Raw genomic sequence first — 24,646 nt, 5'->3', positions numbered from 1 at the left:
CCACTGTACATTATCACAAAGACCTCTACTGAGGTAATGCAAATTTTAGAATTTTATTTTACTATAAAATGCATATAAGGAATTGGATTTCGAGTGGTGGAAGGCTGACTTTATTTTCAGTTGAAAAGAGGGAGGCTTTTACAGGAAATTGACTGTTCATATTTTCTCATCTATTGTTGCATGTTAGTGCATCCCAGACATGGAACAGACAAACTTGGTATGCTTGATAAACCTTTCAAAGGATGAGATGTCAGGATTTGACAAGAAAATATGAGTGACATAAATAGTTAAATTAACCATATGTTTGAGCACACCTTTCTTTGAATTGCAGTTACATTTCTAGCATTACTTTGGTTTTATGAAATAGTATACATCTTACATTGACGAAGCATTTTCATTGTACATGTATGTTTGCCTAACTATGCAGTATGTGCTAACAGTAGATAACTAACAGGTTATGTTCTCACCAATATTTTAGTGCTGAGATCTTCCTCATCACTGTGAGTGAATTTTGATTTTAAATGAACATCTGCAACAGTTGTGTCAACAAGATGAACAAAGATTGTCACTGAGTGCAGTAGAGTTGCAACTAAAAATGATGGCTGAAAATTGATATTTTTGCTTGAGATGATGATTGTTTGGAATTAGACTTAAAGGATAAATCTGTTGTATATTTTTCTTATAGGCAACAAGTTCTATGAAAAGACCAAAACCAACAATGAATTGATCCCACTAACAAGTATTGTGTGTATCCAAAGCCTGATATAGGTTACTCCTCTGTTCCAGAGAGCTCCATTGTTGTCTAAAACACATCAATCAGCCACACTGTTGCACTGGGTGACATGTTCCTTAATTATGATGAACGTGGGCACTGTAGTTTATTTTGAGTCAATCTGACAAATACAATCCTGCAGCTGTAAATACTCACAACACCAAATGTGTATTAATCCACAGCTGAAAATAGTCCCCAACAAATGTACAAATAACTTCTGTTTGAGTAACATTTGATAAAAACTACAGTGCCCAGCTGTTTACGGAAATTATTAGGCCTTTAAAAAACTTAAACTACATTTTTGTGTCAGGTATTTAAAGATTTACTCCTCAGTAGGAACAAATGAGTTTGGTTAAACAGCATTATTTTAATAGTATGACAGTAATTAAGATGGGATACCTGTCAATCCTCATGTATATAATCAACAAAATGGTGTACAAGTGATTTATTTATGAAACAGAACACACTAATGTTTGTAGAAAATGTATATCTAACAACACAAGTATACAAAAAAATTTACATTTTGTGCATTGCAAACTTTCAACAAAATGAACAAGATGGAAACCAGACATGGAAGAACACGAATGCTATACAAACTAACGACAACAAGATTGTACACTAACACGTCCTCGATCCACACTATACAGTCGCACAGTCACACTTTAGAGGTCTTTAGAGACCTTCACCCTTTTCAACCAACACTGTAAAGTTTCACAACATCCATTAATGATATTTATGATTAACATATGAATGAAAAAGTTATTTGTATAAAATGTTTTCACTGTGTTTGATCTTCATGATGCCATCACATGACTGTTGAACCTCAGACTCTCTGTTGTTGATGTGATATGTCACTTGGTGCTTAGTGCACAACATTAGATTTACAAGAAATCTGGCACTTAAACTGCAGTTCTAGTTATTTCACTGATGTTATTACCTTGTTCTACTTTCTTTTTTTGTAGACATGTTTCATCATGTATCATGTAAGAAAAGGGTGCTTGCTACAGTTCAAGTAGCTCAATTTGCAGCCAATTTTGATGATTGACCATTTATAAGCTCTTAAGTATGAGCACTTAAAAATATTCCACATGTACGAAAGTGAAATATCACTTTGAGGATAATGAGGCCCTGTCTGAAAATAAACACAGTGGATTTTTTAACATACGCATACTACCGGAATTAACTTTCTTTGGCAGCTACTATCACATACATAAACACGGCATGTGTTTATGTATGTGATGCCGTGTTTATGTATGTAAAGAGCAGCTGATGCTTATTCTTTCCAAAGCTTTACATTACAGTTAATCTGAAAGATGTGAAAAACTAACAAGGAAATGCATGACAACACTAAAAATCTTGCAGAACTATAATGTGTTATCTTAATGTTTGTGATATTCAATTATGCGTTTTGTCAGTGTAAACAAATAAATAATTATTTACAAACTCTAGCAAAAAATGCAAACAAACAAAAAAAGCAGAGCATAAATAATTTACAAAAGGAATTATTATACAGACTTAGTATAAACATCTTTGGCACTTGCTAAAATGACTTATTTAAATTGTTCACTCAAGTTCTCCATAAGAAAAAAAAACACATTCATGCTTTGGTTACAGTTTATGTTTGTCAGACACTTTATGATTAGTTGTTCGGCCAAAACAGAAGCCATGAATGAGCCTCTTAATCCCAAACAGACAGAAATGTATTAAAAATAGAGAACAACTGAGTCACTTACAAGTTGTAGAAATTAAGAAACTGTTGGAAAGCACATACAGCATGTAAGTGGTTGTACAATGAATCCTTTAAAATGTAGACATAGGTACACTAGTTATAATTAGATAATCTGCTCAGGCTTTTTTAAAACTTGTCCACTCTCACCAGTTTTTCTTTCCCAGCTTAAGGAAATGTATATAAGTCAACAGGAAAACTGAAATCAGCCATGGTTTCCTCTCCAGTGGATGAATCCAGGCAAAACATGGAAAAGTATGGAAAGTCTCATTTACGTTGAAATGGATTTAGCGATGACGTGATGTTTACTTTGAGAGATTCTTGTCTTTTGCCTTCTGATGTTTTTCTATCAGACTTGATTCAGTTATCTGTGGAAAGATTGAGAAAATAACTTCCATTACTGCCACATTTATAATCAAAACTAGGACACTCAATGAGATTCACACAGTCAAAGTGCCAGAGTGCAGCAACAACATGTGCACTGTGTGCGTCAAAAAGCGTGTCTTCAGTAATGTGGCTGTGATTGTGAAAAGGGTGCAGGCTCATTTTCCACTGTTTAGCACTCAACAGAAGATCTGAAGTCCTTGGACCAATACACAAGGTCTTTCACAATGCATCTGGGGCATTGTACACGGGCAAGCTGACAAGCAGAAACATAGCGTGACTTTTTTTTGCTTCAGGCAACAGACAACACATAACCGCTCTCATCATTACCTTGTGAACACTGTTGGCAACTCCGGCTTATCTGAGGTTTGAAAAAGATGTTGAAGGTTTAAAGACTTGACTCACATTATTCAAACATGGAGAAAGTTTTACAAAAATAGCTAACCCCTGCCTCAGTGACAGAAAGGTTTCACCTAGGTTCCCAACCCCATAAAATAGTTGGTCATGTCCTAATTTATAATTTAACCTTATTCATTAACGTGCTCAAACGCTAAGGAATTAATTGAGCCATGAACAGCTCCCCCACATGGACAAATGTGGGTTTTGCAGTGTGAATCCTTAAATGCTATAATTTATGAATAATTTTTGACATCTGAAAGTTGAAACAAAAGCATTCAGTGGACTTGTGTTTGGTTGCAATATCCTACAGTTGCGAATAATTTATTTCGACTTGAAAAAACAGCAATAAAACAAATCAAAAAAGGAAAAAAATGTATTGGCTACATTGATTAACTATTTTCAAGTGTGACAATTTTGGTACAATATGTAATGTGTTAACGTAGGTGCTGAAGTGGTTTCTGAAGTTTCTGTTTTTGAAATGTAATATCACAAATGCAAACACATATACATACACAAACAGAAATATTTATGGTTAGAACTTTAAAGTGCTGTTTATACTAACCTCTGCACTCATACTTGAGGTCGGAGAAGAACACCAACTCTTGCGAGAAGACAAACAAGCCTAACCTTCCTCCGGCAAACGTCTTGTCATAAACTGGTCCTGAGTCGGCCATGATCTGTTTACCTTCATAGACCACAACCCTGCAAAATACAAGATAAACATGAACTTTTTTAAGTGTTGAGATTCGGATGCTTACTAATGTACAGTATATTCTGTCACTATATTCAGTGATAGAAATATAATCATATAAGTGAATAAATATAATCACTATATTCAGTGTTAACAACTGGCTATCTCTACCTCAATCTCCAACCTAATATACATTTATCACCTTTATGTACAGAAATTTGTGTCTATGGCTAAATCAACATTTCACCAATTCTTTTTTATAAAATTCTTTCTTGTTGTCACTGGTGACCTTTCTTGTGTTCCTCTGTTTCTCTCTGTAGTCGCTATATCACGTCTTTCCCGTGATGCACTAAAAGGCCATGTGGCGGAAAAACTGCAGTAGAGAGACTCTTTGGAGTTTCACTGAGACAGATAAACAATAGGTTTTCCTGTTCTGGTCTACTTTATTTCTTACCTTATAAAACCAGTCTTCGGTCTGTGGATGAGATGCCACCTGTAAGCTGTGTAATCCTTCCAACCAATGTTTTTGGGGTCATGCCACAGAGTGCGCACCTATGCAAAATAGTTAACAACACTTAATACTGCTACAGCCTTTAAAAAAGACCAAATAGCATTTAGACTGCAGCCCACCTGTCCGGGGGTGTTTCCTGTGTGCCACAAAGCATTCCTGAGGTTTTCTCCAGTGCCAGTGGTCGAGTTGACGACTTTGAGTGAAACGCCAGAGATGCCAAAGGCTTTGGAGGGCTTGTCCTCCCAGTAAGTCTGTGTGATCTGCTTCCACATCACTACATAAAAGCGCCCACTGGACTGGTAGCCGAACACAAAGCCTGCATAGTCATCATCTCTGTCCGTGTTCACATACATCGTTCCACTGAAGTCCACAGCATTGAACTCATCAAAACCTGTGATGGTGTGAGAGAAGTGTCATGTTAAATCTTAGGGCTGTGTGCAGTCAAATGGAGTTTCAAATATTTTAAAGAGCAACAAATTAACATTAAATGGTTGTTGGAGAGTAAACATATTTGTGCTGCTCACCGACTGCAATGCCTGGGTCAGAGTTGGCAGTCTGAACCAACTCTTTTCCCTGGTGTCTGACCACCCAGTTGGGATCAATTTGAGTGGTTCCCTTAGGATCCAAGTGGACCATCTGGAACTTCCTGAAGTCCGTGACACTGATGGCATTGTTCTCCGGACACACATCAAGAATATCTGGGATGTTGTCGTTGTCAAAGTCATCTTTGCAGGCATCCCCTCTTCCATCACCTTTAAAAAACGATGTCAAATAAAAAGGTTTGACCTAATTAAATTAGACAGCATGATATAAACTACATGTTTTCCTATTTTACCATAGGTTGGAAAAATCTCTATGGCAGCTAATGTGAGTGTCATAATACTACAGTCAGTGTTGAGGAGCTTCTCCAAGTTAATATTAAAAATGAATGGGGAAAATAGCAATTTCTCCCAGAAAACTAGCTTTAATACCTTTGCCAAGTCTACTAAGGAAAATCAGCCATCTTTTCATGCTGTGACAACTCCCACTGATACTTGTATGTATCTGAAGCCTGAAGTCTATTAGAGCCAGACTGTAGGCCAGGAGCTCACAGTGGAAAGGACGCCAGTGGCTAATGAAGGCCACTGCCTGGAAGTAGCTAGCTGCTTTCTGTCATCATCTTTGTTATTTCACAAGGGGCTAAAATGATTCTATCAAATATACACCATCTCTCGAGCTGTGAAGAAAGTGCTAGCGTCAGTGTCCAGGGCCTTCCTCCTTCGCGGTCTGTTTCCAGTTACAGACAGCTGTACAAACTCCAGGTAACCCTGCTTAAATTGGGCACTGTGGATTAATCACGAGCAAAGCCTAAAGGAAATAAAAACTTCACAGCCTGGCGTGTGCCCTCGTGGGCGGCTCACTGAAGTCATGCAGAATGACATCACCCATGCCAACTCTTTCCACAGCCACCATATTTCACACCTGCTGAAGTGAAGCTAATTGCTTACTCTGAAAGCATCTGGGAAAAGGCATACTGAAGCAAAATGTGAACATAACTGAGTAATGAGTATGAAGTCTGAGTGCATGGAGTCTGTGGGCTGTGGGAGAGAGACTATTTAAGCAAACTGGGCCATTATACAAGCTATAAATCTAGCTATAGATGATCAATTCCCAGACTGACAAGTACAGCTACAGTCTCAATAAGTCTCTCACATCAGGCCAAATTATATTTAACTTAATGTGTGCTGGCATGTATCATAAACTGGCCATGTGAGATTAATGGTAGTAATTAATTAATGGTAATTAAACAATATTGGTGAGATAATTTTGTCAGTTGGTGTTTCCAAGGGCAAGAATGAACTCTCAATCTCAAATTTTAAGCCAACACAGACAAGAAGTCCTTTCAGTGCTAAGAAATATTACATTTCATGACAACTGGGCAACTCTATCTGCTGAGGAAGCTCATGATACAATTGAAAGCATGTAAAACTGCATGGACCTTGTGGTGAGATTATTTTGTCAACTGCTGTTTTCAATGTCAATAATGAACTTGCCAGCTCAATATATCATAGTTATCTTTATGTAAAAGTAAAGCAACAAATAATGTTTTGTCATGTTATTTTCTAATTTTTGTGTACTTAATGTTTATATTTTGACTGAAAAAATCACTACATATTACACATTTATCACAAGTACAAAATCTGTTGGTTTTCCATACAAATTGCATTATAAACTGGCCAATAAAAAATTATAGCTGCACCAAACCTTTTCAAGCCTGTAGCATTAACTAGTTCTACAGAATGACAACAAACTGTATTCAAGCAAATGTTAACAAATGTAATTTGTAGTTGAGTAGAAAAATGTTAGTACCCTTTGTACCGATATTTCTGCATTACTACATCAAACAGTACATATACCACTGGGCAAATGTGCAAAACATCAGCTGGATTCGCATGTGATTCAAAAGCACATGGCATGCACCTGATACTGCAACCTTTAAACCCTTTAAAAGTTACATCCTCACCATCAGAGTCCAGCTGGTCTGTGTTAGGTGTCAGTCTGCAGTTGTCCTTGTCGTCAGGTATACCATCATCATCATCATCATAGTCACATGCGTCTCCTTTGCCATCCTTGTCATGGTCAGCCTGGTTTGCGTTGGCCACATAGGGACAGTTGTCCAAGTTGTTCTGATGGCCGTCTTCATCAATGTCCTGGTTATTGTCACACTGATCTCCAACCAGGTCATTGTCTACGTCAGTCTGTTGGATAAATACAGACAGAGGTTAACAGTATTTACACTTCCTGTACCTACTGTTGCACTATATGCAGTGTGGTTCAATACCTGGTCAGGGTTGTGCAGCAATGGACAGTTGTCACACTGGTCACCAACTCCATCCATATCAGTGTCCTTCTGGTCAGTGTTGTACACGTAGGGGCAGTTGTCGTTCTCATTTAGAATTTCTGAGGAAAAGGGACAGTTGATGACATTTTCTTGAGAATCTAAGGTATAAATATAGTAAGTAGCTACCCTAGATGGACTGATTACAGTATGTTATCTGTTTAGGTTTGGCTATTTTACCATCTCCATCAATGTCCACTGCGCATTCGTCCCCTTCTCCATTGTGGTCTGTATCTATTTGAGCAGGGTTGTGTTCATAGGGACAGTTGTCGCAGCGGTCGCCAACTTCATCCTTGTCAAAGTCAAACTGGCGAGGATTGTAAAGGAGGGGGCAGTTGTCCTGTGGCAGAAAGTATAAGTTGTTAGGGAATACTTCGAGTATCATGAATCTGATCACAGAATGTGTCCACGTGTTAAAAACTCTTGTACCCTCTCATCTAGAATTCCATCGTTGTCGTCATCCTTGTCACAAGCATCTCCTTGACCATCTTTGTCAAAGTCTTCTTGTCCAGAGTTGGGAAGGTTAGGGCAGTTATCCTGAAATAGTAGTGGGAAGTTCAGAAGTTTTACAGATGCAATAGTTTAGAATCACGGTAGGATAGGCTACAATGAAATACCTTCTTGCAGTGATAAGTGGCGTTGGCACCACACACAAGGTTCTGATTGGGCCAGCCATCCAAGTCTGAGTCTTCTCCACAAATGAAGCCATCTCCAGCGTAACCGGTCCTACACTCACACTTGTACATAGGGTCACTGAAGTGGCTGATGTAGATGCATTCGGCATATTTGTGACAGTTGTGGGTTTTGTCCTTGCATGGGTTCTCTGGCTCACACACCTAAAGAAAAAACAGGGCAGGTGGAGCTATATTATACATCCAACATCAAGGGTACTGGATGTGATCTGCCTGAAAAAGAAACTAGAATTACCGCCCCGCGGTTGTATGCCTCCACCAACCAGTCAAGCTGCAGGTTACATCCATGCCTGTCCAGACTCATATAATATATGTAGTGAATACTTGAACAAATTGAATAAAAGGTATAAAGTGTATTTTTTTGGCTAAATGGAAGTTATCACTTTATTGATGATATGATTCCAGTGAATATACATTGTTCAATTGATTAATGAAGGATTATCATAGATGTATTGGCTACACAGATACACATGTACATGTAGGATTATTATGTTAAAATGGATTCTTATAGAGTATAGCTACACAAAATGTGGTGCTTTTGTTTTCTCCTGGCGTTTTTAGATGCAAAGCCTCTCTGTGGGCTGTAGGTGGAACTCACTCACTCACAGGATCATGATTAGCCAGGCGCGCTCCAATACGTTGTTTGCAGTCACGTGATTCCAATGACGCCCAAAATTAAGAATGAGGCAGGAAGTGAAAGGCAGAATGGACGAGACGAAGGAAAGGAAAGTCCCTACTGTTCTATCGTAGAAAAGGTTTCAGTCGTAGTCATCTGGACACTATTTTCAGAATCAAGACGTTTCTGCTCCCATCCGGAAGTCATTCTCAATTGTGAAAAATGGTCAATTGAGAATGACTTCCGGATGGGAGCCAAAACGTCTTGATTCTGAAAACAGTGTCCAGAGGACTACGACTGAAACCTTTTCTACGATGGAACACTCCTGGACAAATGAGGGACTACACCGTCCTATTGTTCTAGTTATTGTTTACTCGTTGTGTTGTCCCAGTTAACATGTATGTTAAATCTGGAATTGCCTAATTCATTCTTAAATTATGGCTAAAAACCTATTTTGAGGTCACAATGACCTTTGACCTTTGAGTCAAAAGTGTCACGAATTCAGTGTCCGACCAACTATGAAATATGGTCACAATCTTACCTTCTGTTCAGATGTTTAATAATGGCCAAAAAAGTGTTTTTATAGAACATTATGATGTCACAGTGAAGTTGACCTTTGACCTTTGACCAACAAATACTAAGAGATATCACGTTCACAAACATTATGATGTCACAATAAAGTTGACCTTCGACCATCACTTCATCATTGTATCCTATTAGGCATTTGTGTGAAATTTTGTCATAATTATAAATTCTTGAGTTATAGCAAAAAACGTGTTTTGTGAGGTCACAGTGACCTTGACCTTTCACCTCTGACCACCAAAATCTAAACAGTTCATCCTTGAGTCCAAGTGGATGTTGCCTGTGCCAAAATTGAAGAAATTCCCTCAAGGCGTTCCTGAGATATCACATTCACGAGAATGGGACGGATGGACGCATGGACGGAAGGACAGACAGACAACCCGAAAACATAATGCCTCTGGCTACAGCTGTCAGAGGCGAGGCTACTTAGGCTACTAAGGGTACTTATTTTACCACTACTCTTTGTAGCTTTCTTTTTGGAAGACCACTCCAAACTGAGGGCTACTCCAAATTGAACTGAAAGGTTAAGGGAGAGATTTTGAACAAAGCCAAAGTGTGGGGCACTTCTGGGCATAGCTGACTTTATGAAATCCCATTTAATGTATCATACATCCCACTACGACCCACTGTTGCCCCTTTATTGCAGCACAAGGTATTCACAGCTGCCACTCATTACCAGAGGATGAACATAACTCAAGTTTGGATGCCACTCTATGAGCTCATAGAGCAGAAAGTGACAGCAAGAACAGGCCTTTGATCAAAACTATGCAATGGAGCCCCTTAATGCCAGCGATGAGACAATTCCCTTTTTTCCAAATCAATTAGTGAAATTGGGGCATCATATCAAAGACAAGCAGCTGCAGAGACCAAAGAGTGATAAAATGGTCAATGAGGGATGTTATGCAAGTGCTGGTCAGAGTAGCAAGGCAAGGTTTTCAGTTTTCCAGGGACTCAGTGATCACAAGGGAGCAGAAAAGTGTGTTCCAATTAAGTAATTAAAATGAAATATATGACATGTAATATTACCTGTGATATAGCTAAAATTGAGCAGTTATGACAGTAGTGGAAAGTGGAAAAAAATTGCTGTTTTAAAAATCTAGTGGGTGGAGCCAAGAATAAGAAAGAAGTTTCAAATCATTTTGCTTGAATAAAAGCACTGATCCATTCAACATCTAACAGTAAAAAATACAATATAAAGAACTGTTTCAATCTTGATCTTACAATGAAAGTACCAGAACTGTGTAGCACATGTTTGTTGTTAAGAGTTGCCCAACTCTCCTCCCTTTCCTTGTGCTTGCTGATTCTGGGTCAAGGTGAGTTTAATTCATATATGGTAGCCCAGGGCCTCCCCTCCAACACTGTGTAAACACTCTCACTGCAACAGTGAAGCTTATAAATCACCTGAGCTGCTGCTACCATCACTCATAAATTTGGATCTGACATACAAAAATCTGCACAACTGCTTTTGAAAATCTGCCTAGAGCTAAAGGTATCCTTTCCTTTACCGCATTTTGTTCTCACTTCTCCAAAAGCTACCCCTGTTTGATTGGCATCCAATCAGGATGGATTAGTCTGTTATTGCCACTGAATGAGAGTAACTTCAGCTCACCTGTTTGTTCTTCTTGGCAGCCTCCACACCCATACCGAAAGGCTGGGTGCCCTTGTAGCGCTTCGGACAGGGCAGGCAGTGGAAACCTGGATCGGTGTTGATGCAGCGCTGCGTTCCACTCACTTTGTAGCAAACATCAGACACCATGTCACACTGGAGGAGGGAAAGAAAATCATCAGTAAAATGCAAACAAATAATTAGATGTCTTACTTAAATACATGTCTGTTTTATGAACATAAGAAAAACAGGAATTTTTACCTCATTAATGTCTTCACAGTGGGTACCATTTCCACGGAAACCAGCAGGGCATGGGCCACACTCCCAGGATCCATCTGGAGAGCTGTTGCAATCCACTCCTCCAAAGCATGGGTTAGACAGACAGCCATCTGCAAGGGATTTAGATGATTTAAACATTGCTGGACATATCTGTATAGTGTGTCTCCAAATGATTCAACTATAATTTGTAATGGTTTTTTTGGGGCTTTTTGCCTTTATTTGATAGGAACAGCTGAAGAGAGACAGGAAATGTGTGTGAGAGAGAGAGAGGTCGGATGACATGCAGCAAAGAGCCAGAGGTTGGATTCGAACCTGGGCCGCTGTAGTAAGGACTCAGCCTTGTACATGTATATTATACAATTTGTAATGGTTTTTATCTCAACTTGATGCTTCAAGATAAAGCCCCACCAGCTGGTACATACTCTGCATAAACAATCCAGACTTTAAATGGTTCACCCAAATTACAAAAAACATATTTTCTCTAGCTGTATCAAGCTATGACTACGGATTTTTGCCTCCACCCCGATACAATAGGGGTAAATGGTATATGGTATTGGTTTTAGTTTGTGGTGCTCACAGCATTAAAAATTTAGTTTAAAATATTCATCAACAGTCCCCCGTTACTTACACTGTGAGGAGTAGCCTACGTGACAAAGCCTGGTTGTGTTGACTAATCTTTTAAAGCCTGCATTCAGTCAAAAATATGTAATACTGTAATCTTCAAGTTATAATCTTAAAGTAACAAGACTAACAGTCTACAGCCATGCTAGCTATGCAACTCAGGCGTTATGCTTTGAGCTTAATGCTAACGTTAGCATGCTAACATGCTCACAATGTCAACGTTAACATGCTGATGTTTAGCAGGTATAATGATTACCATGTTCAGCATGTTAGCTTAGTGTGTTATCATGCCAACATTTGCCAATTGGCACTAAACACAAAAAACAGCTGAAGGTGGTGGGAATGTCACTAGTTATTTGGTCTGCGGTTTTGACTCCAAACCACAAATGCCAATGTCATGGTGGCACTAGAGGAAAAGTCACAGGATCACCAGAGTCAGTAGGATTCAACCTCTGTAGAAATTTCATTGCAATCCATACAGTAGTTTGTGAGATATTTCAGTCTGGACCAAAGCGGTGACACTGCCAATCCTAGAGCTTGCATTGCTAAAAACATAATGTAGAGTGACCGGTGCTCACCAATAGGACAGTCTTTTTTGTTACAGCTGTCACTGTCGTTGGCCTCTCCGATACACTTATTGCCGCCATGCTGAGGATGAGGACTGTTGCACTCACGCGCCCGACTTTTGACTCCCCCTCCGCATGTTGCTGAACAGGTTGCCCATGGAGACCAAGGACCCCAACCGCCATCAACTAAAAAGATACGGAGATAGATTTTCATTAGTTAATTTTTGACGTCAAGCATTTTAGTCCACAAATATTTAAACTCTTTGTATCTAAATAAAAATGTCAACATTTAAAGTCCGAAATGTGAAAAGTAGCCAGAGAGTCAGAAGCCTAGAACTTAATACTACAAGAGAAAACATATTGAGCTGATTTGAGTCAACATTTCCTGAAAGACAGACAGAAGGCCAGTTCAAAACACATGGGGAATGTTGCCTCAGGGGAGCCATGAAGCACGAGGAAGTCTGGTTGTTCGACACGGACGCTGCTGTAATGGAGATGCTGCTTTTGCGTGTTCCCCTCACGGGCTGAAATACTCACTGGGACACGGCTTGGCAGTGCAGCGCTGAGTCTCTCTCCCACTTCCCTCGCAGTCTTTGCCCCCCAACTGTGGCACAGGAGCGTTGCAGTGTCGTATCCTGGTGATCTGTCCTTCTCCACAGGTCACTGAGCAGGATGACCATGGCGACCACAAACTCCACCCTCCGTCCTGGCGAACTGGGTTTCAAACATCAAACATATCAGGCAGAGATCACCAAAACACATGTCATGTATTATCCTCTAGATTTTCTTTCAAATAGTCAAATAGTTACAGACATGTATAATTTGCAAAAGTAAAATGGCCACCACATTTTCTACAAGTAAACATTATGTAATCCTGGCGACGATGGCTCACTTTCAAAGATGTTCTAAGATACTTGTGCCAGTATTTATGTCATTGTGGGTAAACTATCCTCCAGCGGTTAGACTGATTCAGTCACTCACACAGATGCAGTGTAATGTTAGCTGCAAGCAATAACACATGCTAATCCCGCAATTTATCAAACACCCAATTCACTAGTTTCGGCATCCACCACAAATCTAGCGAAATCTCCTGACACCCCACCTCAGTACATCTAATGATCAAATGCATTAATATTATATATTTGCATGGCAGGCGGTGGTGAGTCATTGCACTGTGGAACACCCTCTCAGTCAATGATTTATATGGAATTAACATTGACTGGGCACACCCTGCAGTGCAACCCGACCATGCGATCCAGTTCTTCACTGGGATTCAGCCTCACTGAAATGGATCCATTTTTAACAGATTTATGGAGGCGTGAACTCAGTCCTTTGCACTTTGGAGGGTCTCATCTCATATTTAACTCAGTGCTTACTTTTTCCACAGTTCCATCATGTGCCTCTCTCCCATATGACATACTGTTGTTTGTTTTAGATTATTGTGTAGTTGTGACAATGGCAGACGCATACTTTAATCAAGATAATATCACAGCACTAAGGCGATTACTATTGGATGTGATCTATTTAAATAAAAACTGAGAGACAGGGGATAAACTATTAAAAAAAACATCCGCACCACGGCTGTCGCATTTGCCCAGGCTGCACTTGCGGGTCTGGATAGACGGTCCGGTGCAGGGGTTACTGGTTGCATCACATGACCGACCCCTCTGTTGAGTTCCTGTTCCGCAGGTGACTGTGCACTCTGTCCACTCTGACCAGGGGGACCAGCCATCCTCACTGGCTGGAAGAAGCAAAAGCACAAAGTCAACATTTTGTTCCTTTTATTGCATAAGAGACACTCCCATGTTGGTGTTAACACAGAATAATAAAAGTAGTAGCAAAAGATCATGACTGCACTGTTTTTATTCTTTATGTCAGCCTGTTTATCACATGACATCATCTGAAAAACCCACAGTAGCCAGTGTCTTATAGTTTGACCAATAAATATGTGGTTCGCTCACAAAGACAAACTGGCTGCAACAGTCCTAAGGTATTAAAATTTTATACGCATGGAATATTGTTTATACGGCATATTGAACCATTAATTTAAAATAGAGTGCATGCATAAAACTCTGTGTGTGTGTTTATAATTGTGTTTATATGCTGGAAGCATTGGCTAACAGGAAGTTCTGACTACTTACGCATACACACGGGGCAGCACTCGCCGTCGACAAATGAGGGGCTGGCACAGGCCACTGCGGGGCATGTAATTTGGTGACACACGATCTTGGACTCCTGGACTCAATGAATATTAGAGATATATCAGGTCATTGACATCCACAGTAAATCTGTACATATTTTCATATGACTTGTCACTACCTGGCAGGTACATTTGGTGCAGCTGTCTACAACCCAGTCTTCCTTATCATCAAACAGGCGGCCATCCTGCCAGCACATGTTTTTCTCTTTAGTTTGAGATGAGTTCTTCATCTTCCCAAGGGCCTCCTTCATGACTGTGTTCTCCTCTGTCTGAACATACAACAACAGACAGATTTACAGTCAGAAAGGAGATCAGTCAGAAATCATTAGGAAACACTCATGATGAAGGTACACTGCATTCCATTAAGCATGTGAAGGTATACACCTGCTGACAAGCTGATTCTTTTAAGAGAGCACATGTGAGGTTACTTTTCACCAGGTGGAAAGAGGAATAGTATGTCCTGCTCCAGTAGAAGTACTGCTACCCACTTAAATATTATTTATATAGAAGTAGGATTACTTTTGTTGAAAACCAGTTAAGTAAACATTACTCTCTGAGAAATACAACCACCATTATACATATAATAATAATTAAGGGCCAAATGTAGCATCCTGTCACCCTTTCAATGAACCTATCCTACCAACATCTATCACTCTCCAGTTCAGTGATGCTCTGAGGTGGACACCATGAGGAAAAACTTAAACGGACCAGAAACAAGAATGAACTCAAAAAAGTACACCTAAACAAAAAAGCTCCATTGTATTGACGAGAATACTTACTAAATACTAAAATGTGCTTCTCATTACTGCAAATTGCAAACACTAAATTTCTTTAAATCTCTGATGTTACCAGGAAAATAGCCCATTGAGAAGTGCTGCTTAGTTATGCACTTTGTAACCTCCGGCTCAATTGGAGACCAGGGGATCTCTGGCTGGACTCCTGAACACTTGGGAACTGTCAGTCGATAAACTACTGCCAAAGGTTTGTGTGTATGTGTGTGTGTGTGTGTGTGTGTGTGTGTGTGTGTGTGTGTGTGTGTGTGTGTGTGTGTGTGTGTGTGTGTGTGCATCCTCCCGTTTGGAAAAGGGAGGCAGCAGTGTGCAGCACTAGAATCTAAGACACCACTCGGTCTGGAAGAGCCTCAGGGACCCTTCTCATCCCAGCCGTTTTTTTTCCCCCCAAGGTTCATGCCCAGACTCTCTTATTGCTGGGAGGCTCCCAGAGGAAACACATGGGCTGTTTAAACACAGCCAGACATTAGACTGGACCCCTTCGCTGCCAGGGGAACACTTCCTATATCCACATGTAACATGTCATAAAATCTGTCTGACTCACGCTGCCACAGATAGCAGGAGTCAAACGGGTTCCACCATCACAGGCGACTCTATAAACAGTCCTGCAGCTACTTACTGTTTGCTTTCAAACCAATATAGGTTACCTAGTAACCTAATTCAGACCTCTTACCTCCTGGCTGCCACGCTGATTACGTTATAATTTATTTTCCTAAAATGTCAATTTCTTCTCTCACACAAAGACATATTTTGACCATTTTACATTCATCGCTGAAAGTAACCTGTAAAGTACAGCGAAACAGGCAGTAGCTTGTCTAAAACAAAGACATGTCAGGATTATGTTGATTTACAATATGTCATTTCTACTACTTACCACTTTTTGCAAGCCATCAATAAGGTTACTGACGACAACACGTAGGCCTTTGAGCTCCTGGAACATGGTGCTAAGTTCCTCGCAGGAGCGTTCGCACATATCTGCGCCCTCGTCTGCCTTCTGACCTATAATGTTTGTAGTGATGGAGGGACTCACATCCACCATTTCTGTGCTCTCGCTCACAATATTAGCATCATCTGGAGGGGCAAAAAAAAAGAGACATCAGACATCAACAAGCAAGTAAATGAATGAGCAACACAGACTGAGTGATTTCCTGTTTTCCTGTAGGCAGCCAAAAGATCACAACAATGCGGTGATTACAATGTTTATTGAGTTCCCAAAAACAGATGTTCAGACGGCGGTGACTGATTTGAAAAATGTATCTGTTTGAAATGGTGACGGTAAATCCTTCCACCAGAGATGACAGCGGGGTTGGCTGTGGGAGGACGGGAGGGGATGGCATTGCGGTGCTCAAAAAGCAGAAATCTGGGTGTTCCTCATGTGATGAGAAACCACAACCTTTTTAGATAAGTGGACACTTCCAATATGAACTAAACAGACTGGAGTAAGTGACCACACAGATGGATTTACAAGGAGCCTGTGATGCTCATGGTCTTGTCCTTACAGCTGATCAGTAGCACGGTCACTAGAGATAGCCTCGTGTAGATGTCAGCACAGTAGAATCCAAAGTGTGTGAAAATCCCTTGAGTTGCAGCATTGATCATTTATTACTAACACTGAGGGTTTTACTCTAGAAACTCTTGTCCTTAAGTGCATAATGTGAAAGGGAAACTACAGGCTTATTTGAAGTGCATATTGAGGCTAAATGTTTCATCTTTGCACAATCTGCCAGTTGTGATTTTTGTTCAACACAGACAGGCAAAAATACAAATCACAGAGCAGGACAGGGCATCTTTTGTGGGGTGGAGTTTGCATTAAACCATATGAAATTATGAGTATCTATCCTTTACATTCCCTCAATTTACCCCTCAATTTATTTCCCCAATTTGTGTCTCAAACCACTGAACTTCATTTATATTATAATGTTTAAGTCCATCATCCTATAAGTTCAGTGTGTGATGCCGAAAACAAACACACAAGACACGTATCAAAGCTCCATGGAATGTCTGTCATTCAGCCAAAGCACACCACATATTTGCAACTGGTTTGGATCTTCCTATGTAAATTGGTTAAGATTAATGGCAGGCCGGGGACTCTAAATCAAGAAGCAGTCCAAATTGCCCAATGATGTCCCACTGTAGCCAGTGCTATGTTTTCTTTCCTTTTCAGTCTGCTGGATCCATTCAAATCTCGGGAGGGCTTCCCGCTGTGTGTGCATGTGAACGCGTGCTAGCTCGTCTGTGAAAGCATTCACACATTCTTCTCTCTCTGATAGACATTCTCTGTTTTCTCAAAGCAGATAGAGGATATAATTAAAAAAAGAGCAAAAAGCTTGGGTAGTTTTAATACTGCTCATTAATGTCCAGGATGACAGTTTTTATGAGCGTGGGTTGTGTGGGTTTATGAGTGACTTTTGGCTTTAAGTGCAGAACCTTGACTGGTACCCGCCAGCATGCGGAAAACTTTCAAGCCTTGGTGACATTTGTTAAAAAAATAAACTCATTCAGCTGGAATTCAACACTGCTGGTGGCAACAGCAATGCAACAACCTCTCTATCATGCACAAACACGCACACCGCATATGGATTTGCTTTGTGACAGTGAACCAAAGACACAGATCTGGTGACCCTTCAGCTTTGTTGTAAAGGACGATTATCTACATATTTACTCAGATATCTGTATCTTTTTAGTCACAGCCGCTCTTCGTGTGAGCCCCGCTGATAATCACGAGGTACTAGTTCTCATGCGAGCAAAGCTTCAGCTGAGAAACGCCACCCAATCAGCCAATTCATGACTTCATTGTGTGTGTGTTTGTGTGTGCAGCTGGAAGTGGAAGCTCCTCACCCTGCAGTATAGCATTCACTTTCCCTTTTCTATTTTCTTTCCCAGGGCATTATCCCAAGTCTACTGCCAATGGAAATAAATGTAAGCATCTGTATCTCCTTTTGCTCACCACGCACACTGCTCAACCTCCAGCCACTGCATCGACACTGCTGTTTCCGTAAACATGAAGTAATCGTGGGAGATCTTGCCACATATCAAATCTGTGAGCTTTTTGACCCACTTAAAAAAACGACCAAAAGAGGTAAATTCATACAAAGGAAGTCAACTAAGAATGCAAAACAGTTTGGTCTGGAAAGTTGCTGTGGCTGATACTTAACAAAACACAGATACCATGCTTGGGAGGATTGCATGTGAAAGAGTTTCCCAATCACATCTGTAAGGTATCGGGCTTGAAACAGTTTGTAATGTAATTATTTTGACTCATCATTTGGCTTATGAAAATCACACAAATAGAAATGGTTACCACTGATCGAGTATAGCAGGACCTTTAGGGTGAATGTCATCTCACTCTTACCTTGTTTAGTGACCTCGCAGTCTCTGCTCAGCAGGACTTCTTCCACTGTGGTGTCAAAGATGAAACGCACATTCTGCAGAAGGCCCTGTTTGGCAAGAAAAGATATGTCTTGACCACTGCGGTTACAGTTTCTATTACATATTTTGGCTACTTTGGCATATTTCATATTAGACATACGTCTACAGTATTTTCTATACCAACTTACAAGCATGTGCATTGGGAAATAGTCTAACAGACAAACACATTCACACTCAATTTTACTCACAAGGGGCAATTTAGAGTCTAAATTTGGAGTCCTTTGAACACAGAAAGACCAGGGCAACACTGAGCCACTCTGCCACACTTTGAAGAGGGAGTATGTTAGTCTCTACTTCTGGAAACTGTTGTTTAAAATGAGCTTTTTTTAAACTGTAAGCTTAGTTAAGCACAGCTAGAAAAGTCACAAAGGGACTCAAGTAGAAAGGCAACTAAAGTTCCTGGATCCTTGGAAATCCTTGTCTAGCTACCAAAAAGCCATAGTCTCTGTCTTACCCTGAAGTGGTTCTCCCGTATGGATCCCTTCGCAACATACATGCGGCTGCCCTCAGCCTGCAGGTGCTCATAGAAAGGCTCATCCAGGATGAAGCTGTCTATCAGGCTGCAGCCCACAAACAGGTTTGCATTTTCCCCATGAACATGAAGTGTGATATTCTTCCACTGTGAGTCAGACAGGTCCACATCCTCGAATGAAACCACGTTCTGCGAGCCGTCCACCCAGTAAACCAGGTCCAGAGTGTTGGCCCGTCCGTTGGACACAATCTCAAACTGCCGCCGGCCATCAGGGCCCTCCAAACCAATCAGGGTGCCCCGTGAGGCGCGGTCCTGGCGTATGCTGGCACCAAACACAAAGCCCTCATTGTTTTGGATCTGTCGTAGTATTTGTTTTAGTATGGGGGGGCTCACTGGGGGAAGGTGGTCGAAGCGGATGAAGCGGTAAGCAGGGGCATCTGAGTTTTGGCCCCGGAACTGTTTGGCCCCCAGAGTCTTGCGTGTGATGTGGCTGATTTCAAACAAGTCAAATGATGTCTCATCCTCCTGCTCACCATCTACAAAATCACACAAGCAGAAATGCAAATGGACAGTAACTTTAGGGGAAAAGGAGAGATCATAAGCCCCATTTAAAAAAACCCTGAATAGCTGTTTTTAAGACAAAGGAATAAGGGTAAAAGGCACAATATTTAGAGGGTTTAGTCTTCAGTTTCATCTTTTCACCTTAAAAAACTTCACTGGAATGATTATTGCACCTCAAGTTGTTGGGGCTTCTAGCACTGAACTAGTTAATAATCATAATAACTATTAATATTAATATTAGTCAGCATTACAGTCATTTACAAGTTTTCCACTTACCTTGCGGTAATGCATGGAGGACATTAAATGATAAGAGCAGCAAGAAGAGACTTCTCCTGAGTATCATATCTCCTTCAAAAAACAACAGAAATTCTTTTGATTAGTTTTTATGCCCCTCTTGTTTTTTTCAACATCCTGGGTCCATCTCAGATGTTGAGTTTGCACTTGAGCCTCTCAGTTAGCCGAAAAAAAGATTAAAAAAATAATGCTACAATAGGAGATCAAATAATTCTGGCTAATCAGCTCCAATAAACAGTTTACAGCATCACATTTGACTGTTCAGGAGTAAATTCGCTATCAGCTTTTCAGATTTATCTTTTACTGTTTCCAGTCAACAGGTAATGGATTACTTTAATTCATTTGTCTCGTACCTTATACTATCTCTACACACAGAAAACGTCAACGATACGTAAGCTATTGTGCCGTCCATGTAACTTACCTGACGAATGCAGTTTTAATTTTTTAATTCAGTCAGATATCCCGACAACAAGAAAATACAAACGCTGAAATCGGGAGAAAAAAACAACTTATTTGATGATTTGAGCCGATTATTAAATGAATGAGAAGTGGTATCTCCTGTAAACCTCGTGCGTAAAAACCGTAAAGTCCACTTTTGGTTCACAACATCCACAGTCTGAAGGGCTTGAGGCACAACAGTGACTGCGGCACCCAACTTCCTCCTCTTATATAGAGGCTCGCAGAGAGCCTGTCAATCAAACTCCTTTGAGTATGAACAGTTTGAGGTTGTTAAGAGACAGAGTTACATAATTATCTTCCGATGGCGTAATTTTCTAATGCTCACAAACACACACACACACACACACACACACACACAGAGGCTGGTATGTGGGATTCGTGACCCCTCCCCTCCTCTCTCTCACCGTGATGCCCACCATCACCTCCCTATCAAACCCACCTTCCTCTGTGTCTGGAGCTAATTCACTTTCACTGGGGAAGAGAGATGGTGGGAAGTGGGCTGTTTTACTCTGGAGGGACAAAGTTATGGTGATAAAGAAACCAAAGCCATGCTAAATATCAGCAGTAGCAGTGGTATAGCAACAAGTTAACTTGTTGCTATACCACTGCACATTAATAACAGCAGATTTATAATAAATTCAGAGATTTGTGGGGTATAAAACAGAGCTTTGACTCCCACTTTCCTGAATATTATAGGTAACATTTAAAAACGAATAACTCTACACAAGCATAAAGTAAAGATTTTCTATAACTTTATTTGACTAAAACAGTGATATAATTCAAAACTTGCAAAATATCAATAACTCAAAGTGAGAATCCCAGCTATGTCTACAATGTGAGACCAAAAAAAGAACATGAAAATGACCTCTAATACAGTAGATACTTTGGATGCTTCTACTTTGCTGGCAAGCAGTGTCTTGCGTCTGGAGATCGTCAGGTTTTTGCCAAGGCTTCCCTCTGTGGTGTCAGGGAAAGAAAAGCTGATACAACGTGTCATTCTCTGAGCCCTGTAGAGGGATCATAAGGCTGGATGTGGGTAGGCCTTTGTGTACCAATAGGATATGTCTCAGGGATGGTTTGCGTCAATTGGAAATGTGCACGCCATTTAGAGGAAAAAAAGGGTGCGAAGAACAGACAGTTTCTTACCAAATGGGGTGATTTCCTTTCAACAACATGGATTCACTAACCTGACAGAAATTAGAAACAGTACTGAACAGTTAGTCAGACATACAAGAATATGATGATGCTCGCTGATGATAAAAGCATTTCTACAGTGACCAGAGAACATCATATTAGAACTGTCAGAGGTGGAAAAAGTTGAAATACTCCACAGACTTGCACTCATGAAATGCGGTAGTGCAACTGTCAGTTGTAGTTTCTTAAGATGGGTTCGAATCAGTTTGAATACGTTCCTTTTAAATCATTAATCGTCAAAGTTATAATGTCAGTTAGGGGAAAAAAGTCTTCACTGGCTGTTTTAGCGTAAAGCTGGATCTGACTGTAACCTCTAGTTGGATAGACACTCAAATTATGAATTAGATTTTTAAAACTACTTGTAAATGTTCAATTAATTATTCTAAGCATATAATTCACAGAGGTGCCTCTACTAATACCTTTCATTTCTAAAATCTGCATTTAAAAAGTTAAATTTGGCATCCTCAACATCACTTTAAGAAAGTGCAGAGCTACAGCAGAGCAAATGCATGCAGTAGAATTGAAATAGCAATTTTTATCCGTGCAAAGTCATGTAATATTTACAAATGAGAAGAGAAGAATGAAAGGTAGCAGCAAATCCATGTCAGACTTGTTTACACCAAACTGTGCCATAAAAAGAGAGTCAAGAACACACTGCTCTAATATCTTGCTCCAAAGGCACAGTTTGCATAGTTCAGGTTTCCATAACTTTTAAGATATTTTTTGGAATTTTTCTGATTTGGATCATGCCACGATCCAACATTTACCTAGTACGCAGCAGAGATCCACACACAACATGGGCTCCTCTATTAATGCTACAAACACCAGAGATCTGGATGAGCCATGAAGTGAAGGTGATGGATGTCAGTTAGGTTGATAAACAACTATAGTTTCCAGTTCTCTTCTCCAAGTTGTGACTTCACCATGGAGGTTTATGTGTTTTTAACAAAAAATCAGTTCAGTGTGACTCAGGAGCACACTCCAAAAAGGAAGTCTGGCACCTGAAATGTTTAAAGTACTGAGAACTGGAGAGAGTGACACATGTAACATGCAAATCTCAGATCTTCTGTAAAATACAATAGTTTTGGGAATGATGAAAATAAAGAGGTTAGGTAGAAATGGTCTTTTTAGTTAAGACTGACTTCAAATAACCCCTTTAAGTTGATCATGCCAGAAGTTGAGTAATGCCAATGAAAGAAATTTGGCCAGAATGGCTGGCATTGTAAAATATCCTTGCATAATCTCCCAAATGGAATGACGGCTCTGTTCGCATGACAATTGCACTATAATGTACAGTATGTAGTTAAAAATCTGTAGAGAAGAAGAAATTTCTTTGGATGTTACTGTACTCACTACTCATTTACTGTGCTCTTGCCTTACAGTAGTTACTGGTGTTAGTTTGCTTGTGGTTATGGCAATGGCATCAAATTAATCTTTATTGCTCCAAAGCCAATGTGGCTGTTCTCCTCCCCATTTAGCTTTAGCCTACTCTGGAGGTGGATTTAAACATTGTCTTTGGTTGCCTCCAGTTTGTTATTGTTTCTTTCAAAATGTTTCAGACTTCTGCATGCCCAGTAACTTGCAGTCTAAATCAAATATATCATTTTTATTCAATATTTTTCCAAAATGAAGCATAGTGTTAGTTCAGGAAGAGCACTGAAGTCGGCTTGTATAGGTTGATTGGCATCAGCTGTTGGCAATTTGCTTCACAATGACTGGCTCATGCACAGCTATACTGCTGATTATGCTAATACCCACGCCATTTGCTGCCACGATTTATGTTATTTATTTAAGGAGGATTATTCTCTCAGCAGGATCCTCGTTGTTGCTCGGATTCTCAAACAGCAGAGCCTTTTCCGCCATATCTAACTATATAACCATTTGCTAGAAGTGATCAGTTGCCTGACGTGTCTCTGATTGAAACATAGTTAAAATTAAAGTCTTTAGTTAGTTAAAGCTAGTTTTTAACCATGCTAGTGGCGTGGCTTTGGAGATGGCAGTGTTGGTTGGTTGGTCGGCCCATCACTTTGGTCCAGACTGAAATATCTGACTTTTCCTCTTGTGCCAACAGGGGGTTGACAAATGTGGTTTTAAGTGAAATGTCTCAACAACTATTCAATGGACTGCCAATGACTCTATCTATCTCTATAGTTCAAAATTTCAGTTTGTCCAGTACTTTGGTTTATGACCAAATACCTGCAACTAATGATATTTCCATCAACCTCAGCTGTACTTTGAGTTTAGTGCTAATTAGCAAATGTTAGCATGCTAATACGCTAAACTAAGAAGGTGAACATGGCAAATATCACACCTGCTAAGATGTTTTCTACAAGAGTTCTCACAATAGTAATTTTCACTGTCAAAATATTATAGTGTTTCCTTCGCCAAACATAGGTCAGTTAAATTTCACCGTCACTGACTTTATTTGTTTTTGTCTCTTCCCTCAATTTAAACACTTGTCTGCTCTAGCTTATTTTCTTTCTGCAAACCTAGACAAAATGGAAAAAAATCTTCCTACCATGCATGCTCATTTGACCTGATGACACAGTTTATTGTTTATAGCTGATGTATGGAGCCACATCAAAGCAACCGCCAATCAAAGCCTCTGCAATGTAGAAAGATATGGAAAACTCAGATAGTTGTTGTGTAGAAATAGATCTTCACTAGCAAAATAATGATGATGATACCATATCCCTCCTCTTCCTGAAATATCACCAGAATGCCCTGCCTACAAATCCTGTCTAAAAGTCCTTATCTTATATATCTTCAAATACAGGACATACAGAGCATTTCCTCTCATAGTGAGATGGATTGTTACGGGTAGTAATTTACAACAGCATTTGAGTCACTCGACAGCCCTCTTTTTACAGAACAGAGCTCCATGAATTGTTCTCATAGGTTTTCTGAGGCAATTGAGAAGTCA

General features: G+C 40.0%; 1 protein-coding gene across 2 annotated transcripts; it reads right to left on the bottom strand.

Annotated features, from left to right (window-relative positions):
* Positions 1–1,202: 1,202 nt before the first annotated feature.
* On the bottom strand, positions 1,203–20,743 carry thbs2a (thrombospondin 2a). Of its 2 annotated transcripts, XM_044214671.1 has the most exons (23): positions 20,492–20,743; positions 20,053–20,124; positions 19,198–19,751; positions 18,667–18,751; positions 16,189–16,385; positions 14,643–14,792; positions 14,465–14,558; positions 13,900–14,064; positions 12,861–13,037; positions 12,336–12,509; positions 11,119–11,246; positions 10,861–11,013; positions 7,979–8,197; positions 7,791–7,898; positions 7,542–7,701; positions 7,305–7,423; positions 6,987–7,221; positions 5,008–5,235; positions 4,603–4,874; positions 4,427–4,524; positions 3,844–3,983; positions 3,213–3,243; positions 1,203–2,866 (listed from the first exon to the last, which is right to left on the bottom strand). In XM_044214671.1, the coding sequence occupies exons 2-23, from the start codon at positions 20,117–20,119 to the stop codon at positions 2,863–2,865; spliced, it is 3,558 nt and encodes a 1,185-aa protein (XP_044070606.1). In that variant the 5' UTR covers positions 20,120–20,124; positions 20,492–20,743; the 3' UTR covers positions 1,203–2,862. The 2 variants fall into 2 exon arrangements, with proteins under 2 accessions (XP_044070606.1, XP_044070607.1); XM_044214672.1 differs by lacking the exon at positions 3,213–3,243.
* Between the last annotated feature and the right edge of the window lie 3,903 nt (positions 20,744–24,646).

This window comes from Siniperca chuatsi, linkage group LG11, assembly GCF_020085105.1.
Source record: "Siniperca chuatsi isolate FFG_IHB_CAS linkage group LG11, ASM2008510v1, whole genome shotgun sequence".
Lineage (NCBI taxonomy): Eukaryota > Metazoa > Chordata > Actinopteri > Centrarchiformes > Sinipercidae > Siniperca > Siniperca chuatsi.
This window is presented reverse-complemented; position numbering and strand designations above follow the sequence as displayed.

What these genes read in the sequence shown, in the direction of transcription:
- thbs2a (XM_044214671.1), bottom strand. Translation starts at nt 20,119, where the DNA reads ATGATACTCAGGAGAAGTCTCTTCTTGCTGCTCTTATCATTTAATGTC. An exon ending in TACGGGAGAACCACTTCAGG is followed by an intron (nt 18,752 to 19,197) that starts GTAAGACAGAGA and finishes CTTGCCAAACAG; the next exon opens with GGCCTTCTGCAGAATGTGCG. An exon ending in TTGATGGCTTGCAAAAAGTG is followed by an intron (nt 14,793 to 16,188) that starts GTAAGTAGTAGA and finishes TTGTATGTTCAG; the next exon opens with ACAGAGGAGAACACAGTCAT.